This window comes from Chiloscyllium plagiosum, chromosome 40 (genome assembly GCF_004010195.1).
Source record: "Chiloscyllium plagiosum isolate BGI_BamShark_2017 chromosome 40, ASM401019v2, whole genome shotgun sequence".
In the NCBI taxonomy this organism is placed as follows: Eukaryota; Metazoa; Chordata; class Chondrichthyes; order Orectolobiformes; family Hemiscylliidae; genus Chiloscyllium; species Chiloscyllium plagiosum.
This window is the reverse complement of record NC_057749.1, coordinates 11,737,499-11,760,907: the sequence shown is the minus strand read 5'-3', so window position 1 is coordinate 11,760,907 and position 23,409 is coordinate 11,737,499. Positions and strand designations below refer to the sequence as shown.

The 23,409-nt window shown below is 44.0% G+C and overlaps 1 protein-coding gene across 5 annotated transcripts in view; it reads left to right on the top strand.

The window, feature by feature from the left end:
• apba2b (amyloid beta (A4) precursor protein-binding, family A, member 2b) overlaps positions 1-23,409 on the top strand; it is a 125,343-nt gene that overhangs the window by 89,922 nt on the left and 12,012 nt on the right. For 3 of the 5 annotated variants that reach the window (XM_043680320.1, XM_043680316.1, XM_043680318.1), the window contains exons 2-11: positions 5,085-6,046; positions 8,299-8,379; positions 8,992-9,031; positions 9,814-9,959; positions 18,532-18,567; positions 18,816-18,902; positions 20,099-20,284; positions 20,660-20,839; positions 21,189-21,401; positions 21,982-22,101. In XM_043680320.1, the coding sequence (XP_043536255.1) occupies positions 5,174-6,046; positions 8,299-8,379; positions 8,992-9,031; positions 9,814-9,959; positions 18,532-18,567; positions 18,816-18,902; positions 20,099-20,284; positions 20,660-20,839; positions 21,189-21,401; positions 21,982-22,101 (1,962 nt within the window). In that variant the 5' untranslated portion in view covers positions 5,085-5,173. Of the gene's footprint in view, positions 1-265; positions 438-5,084; positions 6,047-8,298; positions 8,380-8,991; positions 9,032-9,813; positions 9,960-18,531; positions 18,568-18,815; positions 18,903-20,098; positions 20,285-20,659; positions 20,840-21,188; positions 21,402-21,981; positions 22,102-23,409 lie in introns of those variants that run through there. The other 2 variants (XM_043680317.1, XM_043680319.1) reach the window with 2 other exon arrangements.

Here is a 23,409-nt window from a genome sequence, read left to right as displayed (position 1 = left end):
AAGAGGGAAGTGGGGTGTATCAATTGTGTTGCTTCTTAGTTTCAGGAATGCGAGTGAAAAAAAGTGCAGTTTCTCCAGTGTCTGCATGTTAAAATAAACCCATTTATAGACTGACAATGAAATCCTTACAACTGCTTGTCATGAAATGTGTTTGAGAGCGAGGGCCATGAATTATTTATCACAGCTCCCTTTTGGACCCAGCTGCAGATATTACTGACTGCCAGTTGTCGTGAAATTTCTGTTATTTACGGGGAGTTGATGCTGAATTATTCAGAATTTCCTTCAACTGAGGACCAACATTTTCTTCAGCACCTTAATCTCTTGGATACTATTTCCAGAGTTACAGTTGTTTGGGAAGAGTATGTGGTGATAGATATTTTAGGATGTGATATTGTTTGTGCGTGAGTGAACAGGGTTGATGGAACTCGCAATGGCAGGTATTGTGCTTTGATTATCCTTCTACACAGAACAGCAGTGATCTTAGTCACAGGGGGATAGTTGGACACTCTCATAGTCTATGATTAGACTGCATTTGAGAGCTCTGTCAGTCTACTGTCTGAGCAATTGCAGCTATAAGACAGGCTGAGAATGGAGGCAATGTGAGACTCAATGAGGAGCTTCACTACATGCCTTGGCAAGAGCCAGATCAGTGCCATGATTCTGTTTCCATAGTGACCAGCGAGGTTGTAGAGTAATTATTTAGAGCACTAAGAATTGTACAGAATCCTCACCCCTCAGCTCTCACCATAAAACAGAGCAGCATTAATTATCCCTCGATGTTCTTGTACAAAATCCAGACAATCACTCCAGCGCAGTAACAAGTGAGTGCCACAGAGCATAAGGTCATTATTGAGGAAGCACTGTACTGTCAGAAGTTCAGGACTGAGGGAGTACTGCACTGTTGGAGGGTTTGTGCTGAGGAATTTGCTGCGCCATTGCAGAGTCAGTACTAGGGGAGCTCTGCATTGCTGGAACCTATGTACCTATGTTCCATTTAATTGTTCCTGCCACTGAACAGACCTCCAAGGTTTATGTGTGGCAATATGCGAGGACCCCCTGAACTGCTGTGTGGCCATGTACAAATTAGGTGCAGTATAGGCCAGCACTGAAGGAGTAAGATGTTATCCTGCTTGCCCTCTTAGACAGGTGTAAACTATTTCATGACACTATTTGGTGAAGGGCACGAGAGTTCTCCCCAGTGTCCGCAGTCATATATTCCTCAACCAATGTTGGTAAATTATATTTTTACTTTTATATTTCTCTTCCTGTCCTGAGCTGCCTCCCTGCTATTTTCTGACACCCACGAGTGTCAAGACCCTATTCCAATTTTAGCCACACCCTCAGCTTTTGACAATTATTGTTTTTTTCCAGATTTTAGTATTTCTCTCACTGATATGACTGATTATTGAGACTCTCAAGGTACCCTGAAATAAGTCCACTTGTGACAATCTAGGGGAGAGGACAATGATGCTGGACCAAATGAGGTCAGGGATGCTGGGCTGAGGCTGGGCAGCAATCGAACTAGCGTGAAATCAAGGAGCCCTAGCAAAACTGGAGTCAATGGAAATCAGGAGGAAACTGTCTGCTGGTTGGAGTCATACCTGGTACACAGGAAGATGGTTGTAGTTTTTGGGTGTCAGTCATCTCAGCTCCAAATCATCTCTGCAGGAGTTCCTCAGGGTAGTTTATAGGCCAATCATTTTCAGCTGCTTCAACAATAATCTTCCCTCTATCATAAGTTCAGAAGTGATGATGTTTGCTGATCATTGCGCAATGTTCAGCACATTCATGATTCCTCAGATACTGAAGCAGTCTTTGTCTAAATGCAGCCAGACCTGGACAATATCCAGGCTTGGGCTGACAAGTGGCAAGTAACATTCAAGCTTCACAAATGCCAGGCAATGATGGTCTCCAACAAGAGAGAATCTGAAAATCTTCCATTGATATTCAATGGCATCACCATTGCTGTACCTTTTATAAGATGCGGTGCAGAAATTCACCAAGATTCTTTAAACAGCAACTTCCAAATTTCTGACCAATGTCACCTAGAAAGACAAAAAAACAGATACATGGGGATATCACCTGCTGTGAGATCCCCTCCAAGTCAGTCACTATCCTGACTTGGAAATATATCACCATAATCTAGAAATAAAGGCTCAGTTCTGAAGATAGATACATGGACACCGTGACTGGGGTCTCATGTGTATCAATCTTGATAACAATGCTTAAAGCATATTGGATCTTTGGCTTTGTAAGTAAAGTCATTGAATGTAAACACAGTTATGTTGAACTTTTATAATGCTCTGGTGTGTTCACAATGGAAGTATGATGCCTAGTGCTGATCACCACATTATAGGAAGGATATGGGTCTGTTTATACCATAAGGGCCGCAGTAACTCAAGACAGCTCAACATTTCTTTCTTTGGGGTAATTAGGGATGAACAATCAATATTGGGACAGCAGCAATGTTGAAGTCCCATTGAAAAGAAATTTAAAACTTGCTGATAGTTTTTTTTATTCATTTGTGTGATGAATGGCTAGCATTTATTGCCTGTCCATAGTTGCCCTTGGTGGTGCATTGCATTCTTGAACCACTGCAGCCCACCTGTTTTGGGTTGACCTACAATGCCCTTAGGGAGGGAATACCAGGATTTTGACCCAGTGATATATTTCTAAGTCAGGTTGGTGAGTGGCTTGGAGGGAAACTTGCAGGTAATAGCATTCCCATCTATCTGCTGCTCTTGACCTTCTAGATAGAAGTGTTTGTGGGTTTAGAAGGTGCTGTTTGAAGATCTTTGGTGAATTTCTACAGTGCATTTTGTAGATAGTATACACCACTGCTACTGAGTGTCGGTGGTGGAGAGCGTGGATGTTTGTGGATCTGGTGCCAATCAAACAGAATGCTTTATCCTGGATGGTGTTGAGCTTCTTGAGTATTGTTAGAGCCGCATGTATTCAGGCAAATGGGAATTATTCCATCACCTTCCTGACTTGTGTCTTGTAAATGATGGGCAGGCTTTGGGGAGTCAGTAGGTAAGTTACTTGTCGCATATTCCGAGCTTCATACCTGCTTTTGTAGCCACTGCATTTATGTAGCGAGTCCAATAGAGTTTCTGATTGATGGTGATTCCCAAGGATGTTAATACTGTGAGATTCAGTGATAGTAACACTATTGAATGTTAGGGACAGTGGTTAGATTGTCTGTTATTGGTGATGGTCATAGTCCGGTATTTGTGTGGCATGAATGTTACTTGCCACTGATCAGCCCAAGCTTGGGAATTGTTCAGATTTTGTTGTATTTGAACATGCAGTCCTTCAGTGTTTAAGGAGTTGTGAACGTGCTGAACATTATGTAAAGATCAGCGAACATCTCCACTTCTGACCTTATGATGGAGGGGTAGTCATCAGCCTAGGATGCTACCCTGAGGAACTCCTGCACAGATATCCTGAAACTGAGGTGACTGACCTCAACAACTACATCCATCTTCCTATATTCCAGGTATGACTCCAACCAGTGGAGAGTATGTCCCCAGTATCAATGATTCCAGTTTTGCTATGGTGCCTTGATATCTCACATGATTGAATGAAGCCTTGATATAGAGGATTGTCACTCTCACTTCACCTCTAGAATTCAGCTCTTTTCTCTATGTTTGAACCAAGGCTGCAATGAGCTTTGAATAAAAAACTCTGGGTGATATGAGAATCAAATGTAAGGTGGTTGCTAAGTGATTATAATGGGAGTGCAGCCTGCACATAAGCCTCATGGAGAAAAAACATTGTATAACCCAACAACCCAGAGATAGAATCATAGAATCTGTACAGCGTGGAAGCAGGCCATTCGGCTCATCGAACTCACACTGACTCTCAGAAAATCATCCCGTACAGACCCACTCCCCTAACCTATCCCTGTGACCCTGCATTTCCCGTGGCTAATACACTGAGCCTGGACATTATGGGCAAATTCCCGTGGCCAATCCATCTACCCTGCACGTCTTTGTGACTGTAGGAGGAAAACGGAGCACCCGGAGGAAACCCACCCAGACACGGGGAGATTGTGCAAACTCCACAAAGACAGTCACCCAAGGGTGGAATTAAACCCGCGTCCCTGGCACTGTGAGGCAGCAGTACTAACCACTGAGTCACTGTGCTGCTTAGACTGTTCATGAAAGAAATAGAAGGAGAGAAAGTGATCCAAGGGTGGAACTTACACAGAAAAGCAAAATTGTAACAACAATCAAAAAAAAAAATGTTGAGAAAGAGAGAATTGAATTAGAGCCTGCACCAAATAGATCCTGGCTCTGTTAGACCGAGGGCATTAAGGTGGCAGAAACAGATTTGACTGAGGACCAAGGACAAAGCTGAAAATAGCATTCAGCCCCATGTCTTCAGTTCTAATTGCAGCATTATTTGATGTGGAGCCTTAGGAATTATTTCCTTCAAATTCAGATTCAAGGACAGTGTTTTCAGGAGAAATATTATTTTGTGTTTATTATCCTTGAACATAACAACAATGGGAGCACTTCAGAAAGTCTCAGTGGCTCTGAGGAGGCATTGGTCATGATTCAACAATCAGACTGTCCAGTGAACCGCTGCTGTGTGTGGGATCCATACTCCAGTTAAAGTCAGTATGTGTGGGACCCATAGTCCACTGAGTCATTAGTATGGGACCCATACCCAAGTGAGAGTCAGTGTGTGTGGGATCCATAACCCAGTGAGAGTTGGTGTTTGTGGGACCCCTACCCCAGTGAGAGTCAGTGTCTGTGGGACCAGTACCCCAGTGAGAGCCACTGTGGGACTCATACCCCAGTGAGAGTCAGAATCTGAAGTACACAAGGGAGTTAGCATTATTAATGAACAAAAATGTATTGAGATGGTTGCTGATGAAGGCTATTGACTAGTGACAATGAATGTCAACAGTGGAAGTCCTGATAATGACCATTGTTTTCTTTCTAAAGGGCTCAAACAGGCCTGCATTCTAAGCATTGCTAATGTTTCTCTTCCATGTGGATCCCTATTTATTGCATGTTTACTGAATTAAAGGATTTTTGTTATTCTTTTTCACTGATGGTTTTCTCTTGCTGCAGATTAAGTCTCTGAGCCAGGACTGGAATGTGAAGGGCTGGTGACTGTAACCGGCTGAAGGGCTGGTGACTGTAACCGGCTGGAGCTGGTGATGATGGCAGACAAGTTGGAGGAGCCTTCATTGCATCCTTGTTCCACTCCCTCTCACTGCCAAACAGAACCCAAGCATCAAACATCTGAAGATTGGCAGGAGAATGGTAAGGAAGCTCATCCTGTTCCTTTGGATATCGATCTCCATGACAACCCAGGGGATGGTGATTCAAGCTCTGACTATATAAATAATACGTCTGAGGAAGAGGAGGATTATGATGAAGGCCTGCCTGAGGAGGAGGAGGAAGGGGTGACTTATTATATCAGATACTGTCCTGAAGAAGACAGTTATCTGGAAGACCTGGGGTGCACTGGAGGGGGCTATGGAACTCAAACTATTACTGCAGCAGAGACTGATGATTGCCAGGAAGCCACAGAAGAGTCCTGGGCACAATCTAACAGACTCTGTCAAGCTATGACTGAAGAATCTAAACACTCTGGTTGTGACAGGGCTAGTCACCTTGAGGAATTGGATTGTACGGTTGCCCAGGCAGAAAGGAACAGTGAAGGAAGTGGCAGCAATGAAGGAACCTCACGTGAATATTCTCACTCTGAGCACATTGCCCAGTGTCCTCAGACATTGCAGCACCACAGCAGCAAATTGGAAGTGGACACAGAGGATGTGGAGGAAGATATTGATCAAATCGTAGCTGAAATCAAAATGAGTATGAGTATGAGCAGCTTGAACAGTGTTGGAGAGCAGAGTTTGGAGGTGACTGTGAAGGGGAATTTGGACAGAAACCTGACCAGCTGCCATAGTGGACGGGAGACTCGGCCAAGACTCTGCCAGGCATCACCCAGCAATGAGAAAAGTAGTGAGGAAAAGCCTGAGCTGACAGCCCCTGAGGAACACCAGCAATGGAATCCTGAGCAGGTACACATTCCCACAATCAAAACTTTCTCAAAGGCTAAAAATCCATTCTTCCCTTCCTTGTTCTACCCATTCATCTTCCATAGCTTCTGATTTATTCTGGAATTCCCAAGCAGCTGCCCCTTGACCTTCAATGTCTAGTACCACTCCCAAATAACCATTAGTTCATTATGAAGTGAGATGCTGTTGGCCAGCTATTCGATTGAAGAGGGATGAAATGCTGCATTTCACTCATCTCTCCCCGCGTTGCAGGGAACACTGAATAGGCATCAGGAACAGGAACAGGCATTGTTGTCATGGCAGTGATGAGAGATAGAGAGGTAGCTATTCAGTATCTGTGATGGAGTTTAGAGGACAGGACACTGCACTACAAATAGTTAACTGAAGGGCAAAACACACTGATAAACGCCCCTGAGAGTTCCAGGATAATACTTGGGATGTATTTAAATTTACTGAAGTACGTTCACATCTGTTTGTAATGATTTATTTTAGATATAAAAGGGTTAGGAATAGATTTCAGGGAGAATAGACAGTTTCCCCATTTGGTGAAATTTGTAGTTTATTGAAATAAAAGCAGATGTTAAAACATCTCATAAGCATTTATATACTTTGGAACATAACTTCTAAAATATGCATCCATCCTCGTTAACATTTAGAAGGGCAACACGTGCAACAGGGTTGACCTTCAGTGTCAGCTATTTAAAGGGAGGCAGTGTAAAACTCCCTCCGGTCTTTATAAGATAAAAGACATAGGAGCAGAAATTAGGCCTATCGAGTCTGCTCCACCATTCAATCATGGCTGATAGATTTTTCGACCCCATTTTCCTGCTTTCTGCCTTTGATCCCCTTTGGCAATCAAGAACTTAACTATATCTGTTTTAAATATACTCAATGACATGGCCTCCACAGCTTTTACAGCAATTAACTCCACAGATTCACAGTCTCTGCGTAAAGAAATTTTTCATTGTTTCCATTCTAAAGGGCCATCCCTTTACTCTTAAACTGTGCCCTTGGGTCCTTGTCTCTCCTGCCAATGGAAATGTCTTCCACTCTGTCCAACCTGTTCAGTATTCTGTAAGTTTCAATCAGATCCCCCCTCATCCTAGTAAACTCCATCGAGTATAATCCCAGAGTCCTCAAACATTTCTCATATGTTAAGTCTTTCATTCCTCAGATCATTCTCGTGAACCTCCTCTGGAACGTTCCAGTATAGCTGACACTAAAGGACAATCTGTTGCATGTACTGTCATCCAGTTGACAGCTGAAATTCTTGGTCTGTTGCTGCTGTTTCAATTACTACGCTCTCCTGTGATTGTAGTAGGCAGTGTTCTCCTTCATGTTAGGTGATGCTCCCAAGCTATCTCAAAACTCCTGTTGGACACAATTGAACAAGATAGTTCATTGCAATTAATTTCCTACAAAAGCTAATAGAAATGCATCCCTTTCTGGTCTCAGCACTCTCATTGATGTCCCATCTCTAACCTATATTTTAGCAGTTCTTACCCAAAACTAAGAGGAGAGGCTTAGATCTGACTTAGAGGTTTTGATTTCACCACAAGGTTGTTACAAACAACAACACTGAACAAAGCAGGTCATAGGAACTGCTGACTTAGTTCAGGCATATTTCTCACGTTAGCAGGGGAGCAACATAGATGTAAAATTGTAAAGAGAGCTTTACTCTACATCTAACCCTGTGATGTACCTGGCCTGGGAACAGCGTAGAGAGAACTTTACTTTCTGTTTAAGAGATTAAAAGAAGTTTTACTCTGTATCTAACCCCATGCTGTACTCATCGTGGGAATGTTTGATGGGAACAGTGTAGAAGGAATTTTACTTTCAGTTTAAAAAGCAGAGAGTGCTTTACGTTTTGTTTAAAAGAGTAAAGGGAGTTTACTTTTAGTTTAAAACAGTAGAGGGAGTTTTAATCTGTATCTAACCAGTGTGCTTTCCTAGTACTGGGAGTGCTTGATGGGGACATAGAAGGAGCTTTACTCTGTATCTAAATATATAGATAAGTAACTATATTGTCATTTGGATGACAAATAGCTGGAAAGGTAGATGGATGGATGATCAGACAAAAAATAGAGACAGAGAAAGAGACAAATGATTGGATAAAAGACAAATCAATCTAAGGCTATGGATAGAGATTGCTTAAAATGTGGGCACACAGATTGATGGGTGATGGGTACGCTAGATAAAAGGAAATGTATGGAAAATTAGGTGTAACTCCGTGTTATTTCTCTGTTTGGTGACAGGCTACTTCTGACACAGAGCAGCCGCGGAAACAGCAACGCTCTGACCTCAATGGCCCGGTCAATAATAACTATCTCTCTGAGGTCAGTTTTACTGCTTTTCTGTGATTTTCATTCTTTAATCAATGACCATTTATGAACCATTTATTGTAGCATTCTGTGAAGATCCCAGCTCAAGTCCTGCAGCATAAACAGAGTCAGCTGAAAGATGTAGGGAGAGGGCTGGCCTTCAGGCTGTTGCAGTTGTTTCAGTCACAGAATAAGGGAGGCAAAAATGAGGCAGGAATGTACCTAACTGATTTCCAGTGACTCCTCTGAAATATGCAAAGCTGTCAGGCATGACTGGAATGGTTGTCTGATTTTTAATGTCCTTCTGACACTTACCATTTTCAGTCAGATATGAAGATTGGCAATTTTAGTGAGGCTTCAAACATGCAGTGTCCATACTCAAGTGAGAGAGTTGGTGTATGTCTTTGTTGACTGTTTATTTGACCATTGTCTATCTGATGATCCATCTGTGTAAGTAACTCAATGGTGAGTTGACTGGATGTGTTCTCTTGGTCACCTTATTACAGGGAATGAATTCAATTTCAGATTATGTTGCGCGTGTTCACTCAGAGCGTGATGCACCTTGAGATATCATTGGTTAATATTTAGTTAGTGTGGCACTATGCTAATATCTGGTTTCTCTTTTAGCAAACAAGGAAGCCATCGGCTTTTCCCAACTTTGTGGATGGTGAGTGCTTGTCAAGTATTTGCAGATGGAAATGATTTAGACAAGCAGAGGCAGGCTGGAATGGAGCCCCTTGTTGTAAAGGGTCATTCGGTGCAGTAGAAACAGTTCTGGAAATATTCTTCATTGTCTGTAGTATAGAGTAGACCATCAGCACATGGTCTGAATAATTAATGGATCTGCCTCTGGTGTGTGATAAGATGTTCCAAATTTTGCTTAATTTGGTGTTATTCTAATCCACTCCCATTTGTATCACCAAGATCACATCCCCAGAGGGAGAAATGGTTAAGTAGTTAAAGACGGCAGATTTAGATGAGCAAAGGGGCTAGGGTAGGGCATAAACACTGACATAAGCTTGAATGTACTATTTTTGTGCCGATTATTTTATCAAATCCTCTGTTGTCTTGAGCTGCCTGTGAGTAAAATGAGAGATGTAGAAGGTAAAATAAATAAATCTTTGATATATCAGAGGCTGTGGCTTATACAGAATAGCTCAGCACCAATAGCCCAACCTGTTTCACACCCATGGCCGATGCTGCAATTACCACTGAAACCTTTCTTGCATTTTTGATAAGGTTTAATATTTTCATTTGATGAGGTGTCTCCTTGAGATTGAAGCACTTGCTGTACTTGTTACTGAGGGGAGGGGCTTAAAAACATGAGTCCATTAAGCCTGCTCCCCCATTCTCGATCATCCACCTTAATGAGATATTCCTGCATTATCCCCATATCCCTTAAAATCATTTGACTACTTCATGAGCTCTGATTCTGTGCTATTTCTGAAGTTCCAGGACCCTGTGAGCCTGAGGATCTGATTGATGGGATCATTTTTGCAGCCAATTACCTAGGCTCCACACAGCTGCTATCTGAGCGGAACCCCTCCAAAAACATCCGCATGATGCAAGCCCAGGAGGCTGTGGGACGCATCAAGGTATCTTGCTTAACTCTGCTTGTTTCATCTTCATCTCAACTATCTACAGTTCAAACTCTGGCATTCTGTAGGTGTAGCTTTTGTTATACTCCAAAAAAAGTAACTCTGTTTACACAAAAATTCAAGTCCAACTTTTAGATATTTTAATCAACCTGAACATAATGACACATCTCTGGTGCAGGTAGAACTTGACATCAGCCCTTCTGGCCCAGATATAGGGCCACTACCACTGTGCCACAAAAGCAGCTGATTACTAGCTCCACCTACTTATACAACCAATTCACATCCTTTTTCTTAATTTAACCTGTTTTTCTAACCATCCCATTCAGAGATGTTATTACATACCTCTGGAACCGGTGGACTTGAACCTGCGGTAGGTACACTACTTTTACACTACAAGAGAGACCCATAATTTACACCCAATTAGCCCTTCATTAATATATCCACAGTGAAGGGAGTGATAAGGTTTAAAGTGCATTTATTTCAACACACGAGGCCTGATTGGTAAGGCAGATGAGGTAAAAATGAGGTAAAAACTAGGTTTTTATTCCTGACGAAGGGCTTTTGCCCGAAATGTCGATTTCGCTGCTCCTTGGATGTTGCCAGGATACAAAAGCTACAGGCGCGACAGAGGGACAAGTAAGTGAGATGGGGCAGTTGGCCTTTAGATAAGGGAGGACATAACAATAGTGCTTCGAGAGGATATTCTTAAAGGGTATTCAAATGAGGCTATATGGTTAGAACTAGAAACAAGAAGGGGATGGTCACTTTGTTGGGACTAATAGCCATTTGGTACTAGAGGAGCAGATGTGTAGAGAGATTGCAGTTACCAGTAGAATAATAGTGTAGTATTGGTTTTTAATTTTCCCCGGAATTGACTGGACCACCCAGAGTTTAAAAGGCCCAACCGGGTGGAATTGGTCCGATTTGTCCAAGAACGTTTCCTAAACCAATATGTAGAGAACCCTACTTGGGCGGGTGCAACAGTTTAGAAATGAAGTCGGGCAAGTGACTGAAGTGTCAGTTGGAGAACACTTTAGGTCCAAACTCTCTTAGGTTTAAGCTGAAAATGTGTTGCTGGAAAAGCGCAGCAGGTCAGGCAGCATCCAAGGAGCAGTAGAATCAACGTTTCGGGCATGAGCCCTTCTTCAGGAATGAGGAAAGTGTGCCAAGCAGGCTAAGATAAAAGGTAGGGAGGAGGGACTTGGGGGAGGGGCGTTGGAAATGCGATAGGTGGAAGGAGGTTAAGGTGAGGGTGATAAGGTGAGGGTGATAGGCCGGAGTGGGGGTGGGGACGGAGAGGTCAGGAAGAAGATTGCAGGTTAGGATGGTGGTGCTGAGTTCGAGAGTTGGGACTGAGACAAGGTGGGGGGACGGGAAATGCGGAAACTGGAGAAGTCTGAGTTCATCCCTTGTGGTTGGAGGGTTCCTAGGCGGAAGATGAGGCGCTCGGACCGTCTCAGACTCCTCCCTCCCCTTTCTAGACCTCTCCATTTCTATCACGGGCGACCGAATCAACTCGGACATTTACTATAAACCAACCGACTCCCACAGCTACCTAGACTACACCTAATGGCTAATGTTGTTCCATTGTTTCAGAAAAGTAGTAAAGACAAGCCTGGGAACCACATGCCAGCGAGCCTGCTGTTAGTGCTAAACAAGTTGTTGGAGAGGATGCTGAGGGGTAGGGTCAACCAACATCTCTGGAGGGTCAGTGTGGACTTGTTTGGCCGAAGGGCCTGTTTCCATACTGTAGGGAATCTAATCTAATCTAAAACCTTTGGATAGTCCAAGTCTGATTAGGGATAGTTAGTATGGATTTGTGCGCGAGAAGTCATATCTGTCAAATCTTTTAGAGTGTTTCAAAGAGGTAACCAAGAGAATAGATGAGGGTAGGACAGTGGATGTCGTCTATATATACTTTAGGAAGGCCTTTGATAAGGTCCCACACAGCAGGCTAGTTATGAAGATTAGGTTGCGTGGGATCTAAGGAGAACTAGCTAACTGGATTTAAAATTGGCTAGATGGTGGGATGCAGAGTGTGATGTTTGAAGGTTCTTTCTCAGACTGGAGGCCTGTGACTAGTGGTGTGTCACAAGGGTTGGTGCTGGGACCTTTGTTATTTGTTATTTACATAAATAATGTGAGTGTGAATGCACAAGGCATGATTAGTAAGTTTGCAAATGATAGAAAATTAGGAGGTATTGTTGATTGCAAGGAAGGTTATCAAACATTACAGAGGGATCTTGATCAGATGGGTAAATGGGCTGAGGTTTGGCAAATGCAATTCAATACAGATAAATGTGAGGTTTTGCACTTTGGAAAGTCAAACCAAGGTAGTTTATGCAGTAAATGGTAAGGTCCTGAAGAGTATTATGGAACACAGGGGCCTAGGAAAATGGCGTCATAGGTAGACAGGGTGGTGAAGAATACATTTAGCATGCTGGCTTTAATCAATCAAGGCATTGGGTATATGAATTGGGACGTTATGTTACAGTTGTGTAAGTCGTTGGTGAGGCCGCACTTGGAGTATTGTGTACAGTTTTGGTCACTCTATTATAGGAAAGACATAGTTAAACTGGAAAAAGAGCAAAGAAGATTTATGAGGATGTTGCCAGGACAAGTAGGCCTGAGTTGTAGGGAGAGGTTGGCCAGGATAGGACTTTATTCCTTGGAATGTAGGAGAATGAGGGGTGACCTTATTGAGTGTATAAAATCATGCGGAGCATAGGTAGGGTAAATGCATATAATCTTTTTCCCAGGTATGGGGAATTGAAAATTAGAGGGCATAGGTTTAAAGTGAGAGAGGAAAGATTTAAGAAGGACCTGACGGGAAACATCTTCACGCAGAGAGTGGTACAAATATGCAATGGGCTTGCAGAGAAAGTGGTTGAGGAAGATACAATAGCAACATTTAAAAACAATTTGGATAGGTACATGGATGGGAAAGGTTTAGAGGGTTTGGACCAAAGTTGCTTCGGCCACTTTTGGGATACTGTGTGCAATTCTGGGTTCCTTCCTATCGGAAGGATATTGCAAAACTTGAAAGTATTCAGAAAAGATTTACTAGGATATTGCCAGTTTGGAGGATTTGAGCTACAGGGAGAGGCTGAATAGGCTGGGGCTGTTTTCCCTGGAGCATCGGAGGCTGAGGGGTGACCTTATAGAGGTTTATAAAATCATGAGTGGCATGGATAGGATAAATAGACAAAGTCTTTTTCCTGGGGTGGGGGAGTCCAGAACTAGACGCCATAGGTTTAGGGTGAGAGGGGAAAGATATAAAAGAGATGTAAGGGGCAACTTCTTCATGCAGAGGATGATACATGTATGGAATGAGCTGTCAGAGGAAGTGGTGGAGGCTGGTACAGTTGCAGCATTTAAGAGGCATCTGGATGGTTATATGAATAGGAAGGGTTTAGTCGGATATGGGCCAAGTGCTGGCAAATGGGACTTGATTAGGTTAGGATACCTGTTTGGCATGCACCGAAGGGTCTGTTTCTGTGCTGTTCATCTCTATGACTGTATAAATGCGGGTAATTGGAACTAGCTGAGTGGGCACCATGGTCAGCATGGACCAGTTTGGGCTGAAGGGCCTGTTTCCATGCTGTATTACTCTATCACCTGGTGCCTTATTCCATTTGGCCTCAGTCACCCTCAGACCATATGAGATAAGACCAGCTCTGGACCTGTGTGAATATTATTTTACAAACAAACTGATATATCTTAAAATAACAAAGGAACTGCACAAGAACCCATAACTAATTCTTGTTCAGCCTCACTGACAGAGGGCATTAAGTCTACCCTCTGTTGTTGAGTAATGGCTATATATATGTATATAATATATATATAATATATACAAATATACAAATATAGGAATAAGAGAATAGACTATTCCGCCCCTGGAGCCTGCTCTCCCATTCAATAAGACTGTAGCTCATCTGATTACTCCTGACAACTCCAACGACCTCACCAACCCCCCCCCCCTCCACCACCACCACCTCCCACCTTAACCTGCCTTAAAGATGTTCAAAGACTCTACTACTACTTTTCAGGAAGAGAGTTCCAAAGAGTCATGATGCTCTGTGGGAAATAAAATTCTCCTTATCTGTATTTTAAATGGGTGACCCAGATTTCTAGATTCTTGCACAAGAGGAAACAAAGAACATTAGAGTGCAGTATATCCCCTTTGGCCCTCGATGTTGCACTGACCTGTGAAACCAATCTGACCTACACTATTCCAGTTTCAGTGTGTGTTGCTGCGAAAGCACAGGAGATCAGGTAGCATCTGAGGAGCAGAGAATTGAAGTTTTGGGCATTCAGGAATCATGCCTGGTGAAGGGCTTATGCCCAAAACCTCGATTCTCCTGCTCTTCAAATGCTGCCTGACCTGCTGTGTTTTCCCAGCAACACACTCTCGACTCTGATCTCCAGCATCTGCAGTCCTCACTTTCTCCTACTATTCTATTTTCATCCATATGTTTATCCAATGACCATTTAAATGCCCTTAAAGTTGGTGAATCTACTACTGTTGCAGGCAGGGTGTTCCATGCGCCTACTACTCTGAGTGAAGAAACTACCTTTGACATCTGTCCCATATCTATCACCCCTCAATTTAAACCTATGTCCCTCATGCTAGTCATCACTATCTGAGGGAAAAGGCTCTCACTGTCCACCCTACCTAGTCCTCTAATTATCTTATATGTCTTAATTAAATCACCTCTCAACCTTCTTCTCTCTCGTGAAAACAGCCTCAAGTCCCTTCACCTTTACTCATAAGACCTTCCCTCCATACCAGGCAACATCCTAGTAAATCTCCTCTGAACCCTTTCCAAAGCTTCCACATCCTTCCTATAATGTGGCAACCAGAACAGTATGCAATACTCCAAGAGCAGCCACACCAGAGTTTTTTACAGCTGCAACATGACCTCAAAGCTCCGAAACTCAATCCCTCTACCAATAAAAGCTAACACCGTATGCCTTCTTAACAACCGTATCGACCTGGGTGGCAACTTTCAGGGATCTATGTATATGGACACCGAGATCTCTCTGCTGATCTACATTACCAAGAATCTTACCATTAGCCCAGGTACTCTGTATTTCAAAGTAAATCAATTCACAGCTTTCTGCATTAAACTCCATTTGCCACCTCTCAGCATAGCTCTGCACCTTATCTATGTCCCTCCGTAACCTGCAAAATCCTTCGGCACTATCCATAACTCCACCAACTTTAATGTCATCTGCAAATTTACTAACCCATTCTTCTATGCCCTCATCCAGGTCATTTATAAAAATGACAAACAGCAGTGGGCCCAAATCAGATCCTTGAGGTACACCACTAGTAACTGAACTCCAGGATGAACATTTCCCATCACCACCATCCTCTGTCAGCTGGCCAAGTTTTGATCCAAATCGTCAAATCACCCTCAATCCCATCTCTGTATTTTCTGCAATAGCCTACCGTGGGGAACCTTATCAAGTGCCTTACTAAATCCATATACAGCAGATCAACTGCTATAACCTCATCCACCTGTTTGGTCACCTTCTCAAAGAACTCAATAAGATTTGTGAGGCATGACCTACCCTTCCCAAAACCGTGTTGACTGTCCCTAATCAACTCTTATACCTTTCTAGATGATTATAAATCTGACCTCTCGTAACCCTTCCCAACACTTTACCCACAACCGAAGTAAGACTCACTGGTCCATAATTACCAGAGTTGTCTCTACTCCCCTTCTTGAACAAGGGAACAACATTTGCTACCCTCCAGTATTCTGGCACTATTCCTGTTGACAATGACGACATAAAGATCAAAGCCAAAGGCTCTGCAATCTCCTCTCTGGCTTCCCAGAGAATCCTAGGATAAATTGCATCTGGCCCAGGGGACTTAGCTATTTTCACACTTTCCAGAATTGCTGAAACGTCCTCCTTGTGAACCTCAATCCCATCCCGTCTAGTAGCCTGTATCTCAGTATTTTCCTCGACAGCGTTGACGTTTTCCTGTGTGAATACCAATGAAAAATATTCATTTAGCGCTTCTCCTATCTCCTCGGACTCCACGCACAACTTCCCATTACTATCCTTGATTGGCCTTAATCTTACTCTAGTCATTCTTTTATTCCTGATATACCTATAAAAAGCTTTAAGATTTTCCATGATCCTACCTGCCAATGACTTCTCATGTCGCTTCCTGGCTCTTAGTTCTCTCTTTAGGTCTTTCCTGGCTACTTGTAACTCTCAAGTGCCTGAACTGAGCTTTTACGTTTCATCCTTACATAGGCCACCTTCTTCCTCTTGACAATAGATACGACTTTTTTAGTAAACCACGGCTCCCTCGCTCGACCACTTACTCCCTGCCTGACAGGAACACATTTATCAAGGACACGCAGTAGCTGTTCCTTGAATAAGTTCCACGTTTCAATTGTGCCCATCCCCTGCACTTTCTTTCCTCATCATAAGCATCCTAAATCTTGCCTAATCACATCATAATTGCCTTTTCCCCAGCTATAACTCTTGCCCTGCGGTATATACTCTAAAGTAAACATCACCACCACCAAAGTGCTCACCTACCTCCAAATCTAACACCTGGCTGGGATCATTATCCAGTACCAAATCCAATGTGGCTTCGCCCCTTGTTGGCCTCTCTACATACTGTGTTAGGAAACCCTCCTACACATATGGACAAAAACTGACCCATCTAAAGTACTTAAACTATAGTATTTCCAGTCAATATTTGGAAAGTTAAAGTAACGCAAAACAACTATGCTGTTACTCTCGCTCCTATCCAGAATCATCTTTGCAATCCTTTCCTTGACATCGCTGGAACTATTCGGAGGCCTATAGAAAACTCCCAACAGGGTGACCTCTCCTTTCCTGTTTCTAACCTTGGTCCATACTACAGTAGATGAGTCCTCAAACATCCTTTCTGCTACCGTAATACATTCCTTGACTAATAAGGCTACACCTCCCCCTCTTTTACCACTTTCCCTGTTCTTATTAAAACATCTAAACCCTGGAACCTGCAACAACCATTCCTGTCTCTGCTCTATCCATGTCTCCAAAATGGCTACAACATCGAAATCTCAGGTACCAACCTATGCTGCAAGTTGACCCACCTTATTCCGGATGCTCCTGGCGTTGAAGTAGGCAGACTTCAAACCACCTTCCTGCTTGCCAATGCACTTATGCAGAGCTGGAAATGTGTTGCTGGAAAAGCGCAGCAGGTCAGGCAGCATCCAGGGAACAGGAGAATCGACGTTTTGGGCATAAGCCCTTCTTCAGGAATGCACATATGCAACCTTGAAACCTCACTACTCTCAACCTCCTGGGCACTGGAGCTACAATTTAGCTTCCCACCTCCTTGCTGAATTAGTTTAAACCCTCCCGAAGAACATTAGCAAATTTCCACACACTTCCCCCAGGGTATTGGTACCTCTCTGGTTCAGGTGTAGACCATCCTGTTTGTAGAGGGCCCACCTAGCTCAGAATATCCAGGTATCTGAATCTCTGTCCCCTGCACCTTCCCTGTAGCCACGTGTCCAACTCCTCTCTCTCTCTATTCCTTACTTCGCTAGCAAGTGGCATAGGTAACAAAACTGAGATAACAACTCTATTTGTTCTAGCTCTAAGCTTCCACCCAGGCTCCTTGAATTTCTGCCTTAAATCCCCATCCCTTTTCCTACCTATGTTGTTGGTGCCTATGTGGACCACAACTTCGGTCTGCTCCCCCTCCCCCCTTAAGCTCCCAAAACCATGATCTGAGACAAGACAAGCCCTGGCAACCATGAGTCTCTCTCGTTCCTACAGAACCTCGTATCTGTCTCCCTAACTATGGAGTCCCCAATGACTAATGCTCTGCTCCTCTCCCCTTTCTCTTCTGAGCAACAGAAACAGGCTCTCTGCCAGAGACCTGTGCCCCATGGCTTACCCCTGGTAAGTTGTTCCCCCCAACAGCATCCAAATTGGTATACTTGTTGAGGGGAACGGCCACAGGGGTTCCTTGCACAGCCTGACGGTTCCCTTTCAGTCCTCTGACTGTAACCCATCTAGATGGAAATGAGGACTGCAGATGCTGGAGATTAGAGTCAAGATTAGAGTGGTGCATCAGGAAGGGCTCCTGCCCGAAACGTTGATTTTCCGGCTCCTCGGATGCTGCCTGACCTGTTGTGCTTTTCCAGCACCACTCTAATTTGTAACCCATCTTGTACCTGAGGTGTGATTACCTCCCTGTAACTCCTCTCAGTAACCATCTCAGCCTCCCGAATGATTCAAATTTCATCCAGCTCCAGGATCCCTGGAGATATTTTAATCCAGTCACACTTCATTTTCCTAAACTTCAGTGGATACAGCCATACCCTTGTGTGTGGGTGCAGCAATTCATCTATGTATGAGGTTGTGGGGTGGTCTGTACTTAGGACTCCGGAATTGCATCCCCCTTTCCTCCTCCTATCTCTGTCCCTCCTCCCACCCCAGCCCTAATGAGTTTAAGTGACCAGAGATGTATTGTGTGCCAGTATCTCTTCTGTCATCTCCAGTATCTAACTTCATTTTCTTTTCATACTTTGTTGCCACTCAGAGGGTACAGAAAACATCAAAGATCAAGAAGAAAGGGGTGAGTAGTTCGCTTGCAGGCTTGCCCCTGTAACAGCAATCTTGTGTCTTTGATTATTTGATCCACGTGTATTAATTTATTTGGACAGGGAGCCCTGCAGTGTGATGATGGGTGACATGATATTTCAGTGGACACAATATGAAATCCAGCAGTAACGTTTAACCAGTACTGCAACACTGTCAGCCAGTGTACTGACCTGGATTTCCAAATGGGCTTTATCAATGACCCTGTCAATTTCTTCCTCCCAGGGTTCTGATGGAGATTCACAGCCAATGACAGAAGTCGATCTCTTCATTTCCACACAGAGGATTAAAGTTCTGAATGCGGATTCACAGGTAACAGTATGTGTGGGAGATGCAGACCCTAGCCCAGCAAACTGATGTATGCATATGTGTGTGTCTTTGTGTGTGTAGTGAGTGTATGTTGGGTAGGGTGAAATGGAGAGCAAGAGGAGAATGCCTGACCACACAGCTTGTCATTTCTGAGTGATAGTTTGAAGCAGCCACAATCCTCACTGCTGATTCCAGATTGTAGTTTGTCAGTAAAATGATTGGGCAGAGCTGGGCTGCAGGACTCCAGCTCCTAGTGACAGGCAGTGACTATAGAAACCTGAAGCACAAAAATACCTTTGAACCAAGGCTTAATTAACCAGAGGAAAAGCTTTGTATTTCCGTAATGCCTTTCAGGACCTCAGGATGTCCCAAAACAGTCAGTAAAGCATTTTGAAATGTAGTCCAGGAAGTAAGATAAAGCCAGCCAGAAATCTGAATACAACAAGATCCCACAAAGAGCAGTGTGAAAAGTAAAGTGTTTTAAGGAGTTATTTTAGGGATAAATACTGGTCTGAGACATGAGGAAAAATGTATTCGTCTCCTTCATATAATGACATGAGAACTATTAGATTTCCCTGGGAGAGCAAATAGAACCCCAATTTAATGTTTCATTGGAAAGGCATTTGACACTACTCCCTCACGACTGCCCCTCCAACAGTATTCTTCTGCCTCACTTCTGTCCTTCCAATATAATGGCACTCCCTTATTATTGCCCTCTAATAGTTCACATCTCTTATTACTGTCCCTTCAAATTAGCAATACTTTCTCACTACTGCACCTCCCAATAGTGCAATCCACCCTCACTACTGCCCCTCCATTAGTGCATTGCTTCCTCACTGCTGCACCTTCAATGGTGCAGTTCTCCCTCACAACTGACTCTGTCTGTGGAGTGCTTCCTCAGTACTGATCCTTCAACAGTGTCGCACCTCCTCAGTGCTGCAATGAAGTGTTAGTCTGGTTTTTCACTCCTATTTTCTGGATTGGGGCTGGAACTGATTCTGTCTCGTGTGGAGGATGTCACTGATTGAGCCAATGTTCACACTTGCTTTATTTTGACAACTGACAATGAAAGGGATGAGTATATGTTTTTGGACTGATCACTGATTCGTTGGTAGAAGATGCTAATGTTTCTTCACTTGTTGATTAATGGTTGTGGAAGCTCTGTGCAGCTTCTAACCCTGATGTATCATCTGTTCCAGGAACCAATGATGGATCATGCACTGCGCACAATTTCCTACATTGCAGATATTGGCAACATTGTCGTCCTGATGGCTCGACGGCGAGTGCCACGTACGGCTTCCCAGGATTGTATTGAAAGCACACCTGGGAGCCAGGAGGTCAAGAAACAGTACAAAATGGTCTGTCATGTCTTCGAGTCTGAGGATGTGAGTATAAGAAATACTTTTCTTGTAATGCTGGTAATGAGTTGCTACTTTTTTTGGTTATGGCTCCTCGGGCAGTGAGTGTACTGCACAGTTTCAGCTCAGATGCTAGGTGCTCCCCATTTATCCATCCATCCAATGGGCTGAAGCCATTCTACCTAGGCTCTGATGAGGATCTGCAGAGCTGGTTGGTGTCCATGCTCCCAGGTAACCAACCTGTACCTTACAGTGGGTCTGTTCCATTTAGGTGTTTCATGCTGCTCTTCAGCATTGAATATTTATTCATTCTGGAACCTTCTGCTCTTAGTGTCATGTCAGACGAGCAGTGTCATTATTTTCTGGATATTCTCTTCACAAATGTACCTTGTTTGTGTGCAGGCTCAGCTGATAGCTCAGTCCATTGGACAGGCGTTTAGTGTTGCCTACCAGGAGTTTCTGCGAGCCAATGGGATTAACCCTGAAGACTTGAGTCAGAAGGAGTACAGTGACATCATCAACACTCAGGAAATGTACAACGACGACCTTGTCCATTTCTCCAACTCTGCTAATTGCAAAGAGGTCAGTTACTTGCAGCCACTGCTAGCAGTTTGCCCCCTCCACATCCCCTTCCCACACCAAAGAACACCCCCAACCCCCCAAACTGCAAGGTACACACCCCTCTCCCTTGTTTCTTCAGCCCCCCCCCCGCCATTTTCCTCCCCACGTTTCTCTCCCCCCACTTTCTTCTCTCTCTCTTTCTGCGCCCCCTCTTTCTCCATCTCCCTTTTGTATTCTTCTGATTCTTACCCACTGTATTTCCAACACATGCTAGATACGCACTGAGCTCCCCATGATTAGGTTGGGAATAATGGCAGGATTTTCTGTGACTAATCTTAGTGTTTGTTCTTTGCTTCACTGTTTTACACAGCTACACGTTGAGAAGTTGAAAGGAGAGATTTTTGGTGTAGTGATTGTGGAGTCAGGATGGGGTTCGATCCTGCCAACTGTCATCCTGGCAAACATGATGAATGGAGGAGCAGCAGCTCGTTCAGGAAAGCTCAGTATTGGAGACCAGATAATGTCCATAAATGACACGAGCCTTGTCGGTCTCCCACTCACTACCTGCCAAGGAATCATTAAGGTACTGCCCAGTACTATACCTATACACTCACATCCGCACAGGTTCACACCCACACAAGTACACAATCTCATGAGCAAGTATGCATCCTCCTGTCTGTACATCCACCTTTCTGCCTGTCCACACACATTTTCCCATCTGTCTACACACACCATCTCACCTGCATGCATATACACATATATCCTCCAATCAGTACACACCTTCCCCTTCACCTGTATATGCACATTCCCCCCACACCCTGCTATCTATGTACAGCCGCTCCCACCCCCGTAAACAAACCTTCATACAGACCCTCACATCTGTACACATTCACACCTGGACACAACCCACAAACTCTCAAATATACATACACTCACCCACGCTCTTGCATGTGTATACAGTCAAGCCCTCACTGCTGTGCCCATGAACACAGACTCCTGCTGTTACATCCAAAGCGATCTGGAGTTTCAAATTCCTCGGCCCAGAGACAACTGAACTTGGTAGGGTTTTCTAGTCTTTGTTCACTGATAATTATGAGAATCTCTGAGGTCAATGAGTCAGTTTCTGCACACCTGGTTAATTCACAGCATGCCTTGTTTTTCAGGGTTTGAAGAATCAGGTTCAGGTTAAGCTGAACATTGTGAGCTGTCCTCCTGTCACCACCGTGCTCATCAAACGTCCTGACCTCAAGTACCAGCTTGGTTTCAGTGTACAGAATGGCATTGTGAGTACACTGGGCAGGGCCGTGAATAGCATGACAAAAAACTAGACGTCCCATTACTGATCTTTCTTAGAACAATATCTCCCCTCTGACATTGCAGTGCTCCCTCAGCACTAACCCTCTGACAGTGCATCACCCCCTCAGCACTCCCTCACACTGACCCTCCAGGAGTGCAGCATTGCCTTAGCATTGACCCTTTGACTGTATCACTCCCTCAGTGCTCCGTCAGCACTTACCCTCTGATAGTGTGGCAATTCTTCAGCACTGACCTTCTGACAGTGTAGCACTCATAGAGTCATACAACATGGAAACAGATCCTTTTGTCCAGCCAATCCCAGCTAATCTGTTTCCACCTGCCAGTGCTTGGCTCTGACCCTCCAAATTTCTTATCCGTGTACTTAATTAAATGTCTTTTAAACATTGTAACTGTCACCACTTCCTCGAGCAAGTCCTCATTTGGTGCGTGGGAGTTCTTTAAGGATAAGAGTTCAGGACCGGCATGTTCCAGTAAGGAGGAAGGACAAGGATGTCAAGATAAGGGACCTTTGAATAGCGAGGACGGTTGTGAATTTAGTCAGAAGAGAAAAATAAGCTTATATAAGGTTTAGGAAGCTAAAATTGGACTGGGTTCATGAGGAATATAAAGAAAGCAGGAAAGAACTCATACAGGGAATTAGATAAACAAGAACAGGCCATGAAATAACCTTGGCAAATAGAGTTAAAGAGAATCCAAAAGCATTCTATGCATACATTAAAAACCAGAGGATAACTAGGGAGAAGATAGGACCAGAGCTGAAAATGTGTTGCTGGAAAAGTGCAGCAGGTCAGGCAGCATCAAAGGAGCAGGAGAATCGACGTTTCGGGCATGAGCACTTCTTCAGGAATGAGGAAAGTGTGCCAAGCAAGCTACGATAAAAGGTAGGGAGGAGGGACTTAGGGGAGGGGCGTTGGAAATGCGATAGGTGGAAGGAGGTTAAGGTGAGGGTGGTAGGCCGGATTGGGGGTGGGGGCGGATAGGTCAGGAAGAAGATTGCAGGTTAGGAAGGTGGTGCTGAGTTCGAGGGTTGGGACTGAGACAAGATAGGGGGAGGGGAAATGAGAAAGCTGGAGAAATCTGCATTCATCCCTTGTGGTTGGAGGGTTCCTAGGCGGAAGATGAGGCGCTCTTCCTCCAGCTGTCATGTTGCTATGGTCTGGCGATGGAGGAGTCCAAGGACCTGCATGTCCTTGGTGGAGTGGGAGGGGGAGTTGAAGTGTTGAGCCACGGAGTGGTTGGGTTGGTTGGTCTGGGTGTCCCAGAGGTGTTCTCTG